Source organism: Gossypium hirsutum, chromosome D06 (genome assembly GCF_007990345.1).
Source record: "Gossypium hirsutum isolate 1008001.06 chromosome D06, Gossypium_hirsutum_v2.1, whole genome shotgun sequence".
Lineage (NCBI taxonomy): Eukaryota > Viridiplantae > Streptophyta > Magnoliopsida > Malvales > Malvaceae > Gossypium > Gossypium hirsutum.
In genome coordinates, this window is record NC_053442.1 from 12,015,579 (window position 1) to 12,025,256 (window position 9,678).

General features: G+C 35.6%; 1 protein-coding gene across 2 annotated transcripts; it reads right to left on the bottom strand.

Moving 5' to 3' along the window:
• Nucleotides 1–203: 203 nt before the first annotated feature.
• On the bottom strand, nt 204–4,923 carry LOC107901173 (CWF19-like protein 2 homolog). Of its 2 annotated transcripts, none has more exons than XM_016827070.2 (11): nt 4,741–4,923; nt 4,584–4,631; nt 4,152–4,509; nt 3,917–4,065; nt 3,350–3,553; nt 3,057–3,236; nt 2,541–2,927; nt 2,074–2,153; nt 1,431–1,791; nt 865–1,077; nt 204–670 (listed from the first exon to the last, which is right to left on the bottom strand). In XM_016827070.2, the coding sequence occupies exons 2-11, from the start codon at nt 4,626–4,628 to the stop codon at nt 341–343; spliced, it is 2,307 nt and encodes a 768-aa protein (XP_016682559.2). In that variant the 5' UTR covers nt 4,629–4,631; nt 4,741–4,923; the 3' UTR covers nt 204–340. The 2 variants fall into 2 exon arrangements, with proteins under 2 accessions (XP_016682559.2, XP_016682557.2); XM_016827068.2 differs by having other exon boundaries at nt 4,584–4,647; nt 4,741–4,887.
• Nucleotides 4,924–9,678: the final 4,755 nt, after the last annotated feature.

Genomic DNA, 9,678 nt, shown 5'->3' on the forward strand with positions numbered 1-9,678 from the left:
GTAACATTTGTATGAAATGACCAACATAACCTTCGAAAAATTAGGCTTGTAGTTTCAGTAAAAATAGGTCATGGATTTTATTTTACTTTTCACTAAATCCCAACATTGCCTCGCTGGAATAATGATGGGAACAATAGGATTATAAATTGCAAGTGAAATGGATGTTTGATTCTTATGAATTTGTTTCTACGCGACAAGAATAATTAATGTGTTAAATTTCTATTTATATAACACATCAAATACGATTACACTAAAACATTAATCCGAACGCCATGTAAATATACAGTGTCAAGTCTATCAATTGGTGAACTCAGTTTAGGTTTTAGGTTAGATCATGATGCTAGTCAAGTTGTTTTGTCCAGTCAAAAGCTTCCCAATCACGAACAAAACTGGCAACAGCCTGCTTTTGTTCCTCCACAGATTGATGCCTCCGGCGGCGGTACATGTCCTCCTCTGGAAGTTGTAACATACCTCTAATAACATTGAGACCAAGGCTGCTCTTGAACTGGCTTTCATCATCAATTACATGCACAAACCCTTTGTTTAGACCGAATTCAACATGGAAATATGGGAAATTTTTCGGGATTGAACCGTGCAATCCCTTCTCACTCGTGTCTATCAGCTTCTTTGCATTGTGCTGGCTCCACTCATCCTCGGCTTCATCAATTGCCTGTGACAAACATCTTTTAGAATCATACAAAGATCACATCTACATTCCAACTATTGCTACTCAGCAGACTAAATCCGAGCCATTTGATTTTGATAAAGATCAAGTTTACATGTCAAGAACAGAAGAAGCTGCTGCTTCCATCTCCGCCACTGGTGTTACCAAAATGTCAATACATAAATTGAAAAGAACCTAACCTTTTTAAAATACACAGGAGCCTGTTTTGCAATTTCCCGTGGCAAAGGAATACATTCAATCAGACAATGGCGACGCTGTTGTGCCAATCCCATCACAGTTTCCAAGAACACCATCTCCTTATCTTGCTTGGCAAACATCATAATTAAGCATTTCTTAAAGTTGCGGATTTCATCCCACACATTATTTTCAATTGTTCTTGTGGCTGGCTCATGCTGTCAAGGCAAAAGAGTTTGCATTTTAAATTAGGACACATCAATCTGTAAAGCGCAAGAAATATTATTTTAGTTCTACATCTCGTATAAAAGAAATTAATGTGTCCAAAATGAGCTCATTTGCTCCTAATTTTTTAAGGCATCTGAGCTACTCTGCTTCATATATCGAAACGTTAATACAAACTAGGTTAGGTACCATGAAAGGAAATGGAAAGACTACTAAGAATATTCAAATCCTTTAAAACAATGAACTATATGCCTGTACTTCAAAAGATCACTCAACAATTTACTGGTCTGATGTAATTAACATTAAGGCGCTAAAGCAAATTGTGACACCATAGATAAAAGAGTACCTGCATTGGTAAGATACAGCAGTGACCTGGCACAACAGGCTGCCATTGTGGTAGCATCAAGTATGTGAAATTTGCTATAGCAACAACAAGATGTTTTGGTCTGTTAGGGTTTTCAAAGCAGAAAAGACAGCGCTCTTGCTGAGTCAATATACGCTTAGCCAAATGATTATTTCCAGAGACCCAATTGCTTTCCCCACCCTTCTTCCATGGTTTTCTGCTTGGACCATCTTCATAGTCATATTCATCATCAGCCTGACCAGATACACTAAATTGTTTATTCTGCATTATTCTTCGAGCTAGATGCTTATCGGTATCATCATCATCCTTCCCTTTCCGAAGCAATACATCATGAACAACATGTCTAGATAAAATACAAATAATATTATCAGAACAGAATTATTTATAGATGTTAAGGAAAAAAATGTAAAAAGATATTAAAATGTGAGTTGGAATGCTACATTAAGAATAAAACTCTATAAATTATTAAAAAAAGAACTCAAAAGCGAAAGTAAACACTTTGCAATTTGCTTTAGAATCCCAAATGACAGTCTCATAGAGAGTTATAAGCTTACTACTTTAAGCTCATTCGAAACAGCATTTTCAGAATGGGGAATACCAAAGAAATATAAAGTTGAAAAGTTACCTGCTGTTGTTGTCAACATTCTGCTGCTTACTGGCATGATCTCCAGTGTTCTGCTTAGCCTTCATGCTCTCAACTTCCAGCTAATAAGGAAAAAAAATAACAAAACCAATTAAATTAAACCAACTGAAGACAAAATTAAGCCCTATGTTGACAGATAGGAGAAAAAAGCAATATTCTTTAGATCAAGTTATTCAATGCATAAGGCACATATGCAAACAACTAAAATTTATGATCTTCTAGTTCTGAAAAGTTAAACAGGGTTCTAATACCTAGACAAAAAAATGAACAACCCATATTTTCTAGATCCAGGAAATATTTGACTGTTATAATCTCAAAATGAGAGGATCTGCATACGTTTATCTTTCTATCTATGGAATAACAAAACTTTAGCATAGGAAACTAAGAATAAGATTGAGAAACTCCCTAATCAAATCAATGTACTGTATCAAAGCAAAAGGTTGTCTTACCAGAAGTTTCTCAGCCTCATCATGCTTTCCTTTCAACCGAAGCTGCAAAGCCTTAGCTGCCAATTGGTTTATGCTCAAAGTCTCCTTTGGCATTGTAGCAGCTTCACTAGGTTTATTCGTCTCTGATACTACAACTTTTGAGTTTATATTTCCATCACGATCTGTATGTGAACCAGATGCGATAGTATCATTTCCCTGCTTACGAAGAAATTCTTGCATGAAGTTTCCATCATCGGTAAACTTATTTGCAGTCGATATAGCACCAGCATTTTTAGCAGGAATATTTTGGTTTTTTCGTTTTCCCCAGGATAATGAATCGCGGACTTTTGGGGTCTTCATGTCAGAATGTCGAAGAGATACATCCCGCAAATAATCTCGAGTAGTGTTCTGGCAACCAAAACCATAGAAAGGATTAGAACATCTGTGGTTCCTGGACTACTAGAGTGCAACCACTATGTACTATTTTTCATTTAAACTAACAAATTATGAAATCCATATAAGTGTCATTGCAAGTACCCTTTCAGAATTTCTTTCTGACTTTCTTTCCCTTTGATTGTCTGCAACATTTTGTTTCTCATTATCTGGGCCTTGCTTTCTATTTCTTATGGCATGCAGATGGGCTCGAGGTGCAGCAGCTCTACGAGATGCTCCATATGCAGCCAGTATATCAAGAGAACCCCAACGTTCTAGAACAACCTGTATGGTTTCAACAGAAAAGGCTAATGGAATCACACTTTAAACTGTTAAAAAAAAAAAAAGGCAACATGGCACCCTTCCTGATATACAATTTTTCCTGAACAAAAAATTACCTCCTCAATACTTCGTCCTTCTCGAGAAGCTTGCTCTTCTGCACGCTTCAAAGCTTTAAGTCTCCAACTAGCACCTCCATCCCCTACAAACGAAGAAGATAAAAGCCTGTCTACACCAGCTCTCTTTTCTTCTGCTTCCTCTGGATAACCAGTTCCATTATCTTTCAGATATGGATTCAACTCTCTAGGATGCATCGTCTTTATCTGGTAACAATATATGTACTATTATCACCTAACGATTCATGCACTAATAAAATATAAAGGCAGAAAGTAAAGAATGCATGCTCCATACAACCAAGAACCACAAATGCAAGCTTGTTTAGAACTCTCCAAAGTAAACATAACTAAAGCAGTCTAAGAAATAAAAAGAGAAAGAAGCTTATCAAATCCTCGTTAGAAAAGTTTGATTTTTTTCTGAACAACAAAGAGAACCGTAAAGCAGACAAGATATTTTTTGCTTTAAAATATAAATATCTCCATCAGCAAGCATTTATGTTTGTATTATGCCAGAATCAAAGAAAATAAAAGGTAAAAAATCAGCTAGAATTAATAGCTCAAGTGCCATACCTCCTCAGTAGGAGGTTCCTCAAGTTGTGCAACAGCAGCAGGTTCTAAATGTTTCTTATCAGTCTTAAATGCAGGTCTGAGCATCCATTCCAGTCCAATTTCTTTCCTCTCAATCTCCTTCTCTTTCAAAGGAGATTCTCCACCATCATCTGCAAACCAACAACAATAATAACTGATCAATGTCTAAAATGAACCAATCATCAATAATTCAGAACAAAAAATTCTCTTCTCTTACTCCTTTTCTTTCCAACTCCTGAATTACGTCTTCGATCCTCATCCACATCTTCAGACGAATAATCCACTGATGACGATGAATAACGTTTCTTTTTACTTCTGGATCGTTTCTTATTCCTCTTATCCTTTCTCCTATCTGAATGCCTCCCTTTATCTGTATCGGAACTCCCTTCGCTCTCACTTTCGCTTGAATACTCCTCTGATGAATACCACTTCTTATTTCGTCTAGATCCTTTTTCTATTCTCTCAATATCATCATCCGAAGAACCACAATACCCAGAACTTTTCCTTTTTCTTTTATTTTTTTCCATTTTACTAGTGTATCTTTTCTTCTTCCTATCTGAGTTCTCATTTTCTTCCTGGTACAAAAAAAAAACTAACTGAGGAAACTTTACTGACAAAAAGAAAGAAATGTGAAATTGATGAATTATACCTTATCAATCTCATCACGAGGTATAACCTTCACCCCAGAAAGCATATTCTACAGAATTCAGCGACTTCAAATTAAAATTAATTACGAAAGCGATAAGCTTCTATAATATAAAGTAGATAGAGATGTGAAATAAATAAAAAAAATCAAGCAGACTCACCGTTCCAAAGAGGACGAAGAGGGCTGTGGACCGGCGGTGGTTAGGGTTTGGAAAGGGAGGTTGCGACGGTTAATTTGAAGCTTGGGCTTGTATTTTGAGAGGTTTTCTTCTATCGAAGGGAAGACACTAGGTGGGTCTGGGATTTTAACCACGTGGGTAATTAGATCTAAACTCTACGATCTTAAGAAGAAATTATTATAGGAAAATTTCTTATATAAGTCCTTCCTATATACTATTACATTGGATATGGATCCAATTAAAAATAAATTATTATAGGAAAATTTTCTTATATACGTCCTTCTTATATAATATGGACCCAATTAATAAAACTAGATTAAGATATATTCACGATTTAAGTGAATATATTATATGATTTAATGTTGCGAAACAAAATTATTAAGATTAAACAATCAAATGCATATATACAATGTTAGAAAATCTTGGTATTTAGATATAACATATAGGTAAGTATAAAACATTATTGTTGAAATAGTGAACAAAATATGTTAAATTGTAGGCAAATAGTTTTTTATATATATATAGAAAAAGTAGCTTAGAATAAACCAAACTAAAATAAAAGAAGGCATTTGATTAATAAATGTATTAGTAGAAACAAAAATGCTTATACGTATACATTCGATTAATAAAATATAATATATAATATTTAAATACATGATTTAATAAATTTGTCAAATATTTTTCAATAAATGACTAGTTTATTATTAATAAATAGTATCGTTTATCTACTCAATCAAGCCAAATCACGTGCATCTGAAAATAGACCAACAAACAGAAACAACTAAGAGAAGAAAAAAAAACAATACTCATCCTTGTATAGAAAAAAGGGGAAAAAACAAATATCAATTTATCTCCCCCTCTCTTCAGCCAGTTTGTTGGAACTCTCGGCTCCCAATAAATTTCCTCCTTATCCATCTCAAAATTCAGCTTTACTTTAGCCACAACAATCTCACCCAAAGTATCAACGAATCAATCTCAGCTAACTCTACCAATCGATATAAGAATTTTCCTACCCTTGTTAAGCCTTCAATTCTTGCTCCATTGAATAAGTCTCTTCCCTAAAGCAACTAACTTGTTAGGAATATTACCAACACTACTCTCCCAAAGAGCTCGTACCTTAGCTTCGAAGCCTTCCTTCAATTTCTAGTTTGCATTGAACCGAAAAGTTTGACCCTCATTTTGGAACCTAGCAAAAGACTCAATTTGATTTGTGTTAATCAGCAAGGGACAATGATCAAAATAGCTATAAGGCAAGTGCTAAATCTTGTGATTTGTGAACCGAGAAACCCATCCTATAGAAGCTATTCCACGATCTAACTGCTCTCAAATGAGTGTTTCCTGAGATCTGTCACACTCCCAAGTTAACCAGTGCCCATCATAACCCAAATCCATGAGCTCATAGCCTTCCAAAGTAGAACAAAAACCCTCCATCTAACTAACTGAATGAAGATGGGCACCTTGCTTTTCTGGAGCATACAAAATTTCATTAAAATCTCCCACCACAAGCCATGTGATTCCATCAAGATCATACAAACTACGCAAGAGGTTCCAAGATTCTTATCGACGACTTTCTTCAAGGGCTTTATAAAATGTCGTGAATCTCCAAGCACTTCCACCTTCAATGATCTCAACATCAATATGGGATTAAGAGAAATTTGTTAAACTAACATTACATCCTTCTTTCCACCAAACCGACAACCCTCTATTAGCACCAATTAAACTATCATGAACTCCACTACATCCTTCTCAACAGTTGCCAGATAATGTGAACTACTCGTAAGTTCCCCAGCCCAAAAACATTCCAACTTAAAAGTTTCATTGGGACCGGTTGGCTTACTTTCCTAAACTTGCTGATCAAGTTGCAATACAAGCCACAACTTGACTCTGAGTTACCTCAACAACATCGTGAACTTCAACATTCATATTTGGACCCAAAATATGTTGGAAAAAATTTGGTTTGAAAATAGTTTTCTTACAAAGGAGAAAATAAAAATTTTAAAAACCAAGCCAATTTCTGATATTTATAGCAATAAACCATTTACCTAAATCGCACTTGTATTTTCAACTAGAAGGATCCTTGTCATTCATGGCTTTCAACTGAATGACCTTCTCCGCTATTCTCGTACCACAAACTATTTTGAGTGTGGGCTCGAAATGTAACACCCTATATTCGACCTAATTGTTGGGTCTGGATACCAAGTGTCACAATTAACCTGAATTACTTACAAACTTAGACGATACCAAGTTATACGCCTGTTTTTCTTACCATTCAACTTTATTCAATACCTTGGATGACATCAAGTTTCAAATTTTAAACTTCCAGCATGTTCCATATCATACTAATACTAAGATCTTACAATCATCCTACCTTATTAATCATGAATAATTATTTATAATAACTTGAAACTTAATACTTTATTAGAAATATACTCAATTACTCCCCGAGGCGTGGCCTCTAAGGGTGCCCCTCTATATACATGAAACAACTACCACGCCCCTCACACAATTCTGGTGGTGTCTGGCTTGGTCCCTTCCCATAACGACTCCGACAATCTTTGCTTCTGCATACAATGCGGTACAATCATAAGTTCAAATGAACTTAGTGAAATTCTATACAGTACTCATAAAATGCTCTCTATATATTTTCGGGAATAAAAATAAAAGCATAAATTTTAAAACTCCCTGAATATCTTAGAAAGTTCCACCGATTTTATAGCGTGGTCTCTACTTGAGGTTCTCTGGGCTAACCATTGGCAGGCATATCCATTGATTTAGTCATAAGCGTGCGCTTCAAATAACAATTTCTTTTGGGTCTTGACCCTAACCCGCTTCATCTTAGACTCTCATTTTACCTTTCTCGATGTGACTCATTACAGATAACCATATACACGTTTATACGGATCGGTGACTACTATTGGCGAATTAGTAGATATCTCATTACAACTGTAGATTCTTACCTTAATCCACTTATTCCACACTGAACTCATCATATGTTTACCACATTACCCCAATGATGATCTTTTTTTAACTTAGCCTTTACCCAAACCCTTCCTTAAAGAAGACCCAATCTAACATCCTCTTTTGGGATCCTGAATATAAGGTTAAGCTTATTGATAAACACCCATCTTTCCTTGTGGAATCATACTTGCAAGGTAGTCCCATAGGACTTTTCCACTTTAGACCATTTCACTAAGATGCTCCAATTAATAGATAGTTTTCTGCGGACTATCTCTTATTTAGATCGCCCTATCGCGAACTTCCTCATTTGATAGTCCCTATAGACTTTCCTACACTATATGGTCCTAGCGAACTTCTGCTTCTTCCATTATTTCCTAGCAGACTTTCCACCTAAGTTAGTCATGGAAGATTTCTCTTTTATTTATAGCGACCCTTTTTTTCCAATGATTACTTGGAATTAAAAAAATTGCATAATCATCTTGCCTTGTCATAGCCAATATTGGTTTACTTGTCAAACTCTAGCAGACATTAATGTCAGATACTTATTTACTAATACCTTGAAGGAAATACCATTTCCTTACACATATGTTACATTAAGATGTTTTTGCATGTTCCTCTTACCTTTACATTTGGCGGATCCTTTTACTATCATATTTCCCCGTGTTCCCAGAAGCGCCACAATCATCCTATCAGACTGCTCACAGTGCGAGTCGTACAATGATTTCCCTTTTTATACCTTGACAGGTTTCCCTGTTCACTGTCTTCGTGGACACCATTTTCTCCATACGATGTACCTGCTCACCATTGGATTATGCCATGGCTAACCATGGACTTTTGATTCTAAAGAATCAGTAAACCCCTTTCAAGGTGTCGCCCCGTAAGACCTGTATATTGTTTACATGTGTTGCCCTAAATGACTTATATACCATTTACACGATGTTACCCTGAAGGACTTATATATCATTTACACGGTGTTGCCTTGAAGGACCAGTAGATAACCGTTCTAGATGCTGCCAAACTCCATTATATCCCATTTTAATCCGTCCATTCCTTCATTACGCCAATTTTCTATCTTCACCATCCCATCAAAGTAGCTCCTTTCGAACTCTGTACTTTATAAACATACATTTCACGTAAGGCATTGTACTTATCACTATAACATACAATATGCCATATATTAATACGTCAATACACAAACCACATTTGGCATCCAGAAAACACACTTGCAAACATCCATATATTTTTACAACTTCATACATGTATGGCATACTCATTCACTGTGATCATACACAACCATGGAATTTAGATTGAACTCATAGCAGACTCACGATCAGAACATTCTAAAACATCAACAACAAACATCTAAGTGGAGTACAAAAACTAACCTTAAATCCTTCATCTTCGCCAACTTAGCTTGCCTAAATGTTAGAGTTTCTTTCGTTCTGGAAACTAAGCATAACAACCATATATATCGATTAAACCGAAGGTATTCAAACTTTAAAAACCTAGAATCCATTACTATATAGAAACTTTTCAGGAGTCCTTATTTCTTTCATCCTTTGGTTCATCAGTATAGAGAGACTTGGAAGCTTACCAACTTACTGGATTCTCTATTTTCCAGTCCTAAGTCTCATATTCCCTCCCCATGCAGAGCTTTCATTAACTTTTTCTTCTTCAGAGCAACTGAAGAAGATGATTCAGATGACAAGAAAATTATAAATAGAATGGAGAAGAATTCCTTTGCAGAAATATCCCTTCTCTCATATATATATACCCTTATTTTGCCCGATCTCCGTAGTCTAAGATAATCATCCATCGCTAATCATTCTATCTCCTACTAAGGAACCAATAAGTTCTCACTTAACCAAAGCAGAATTGAATCTCAACTAATTACCAATTAGCCCAAAATTTTCCAAGTTTCCTAGTAGAGCCCGCCAACTTACTATTTTATTCAATTAACTT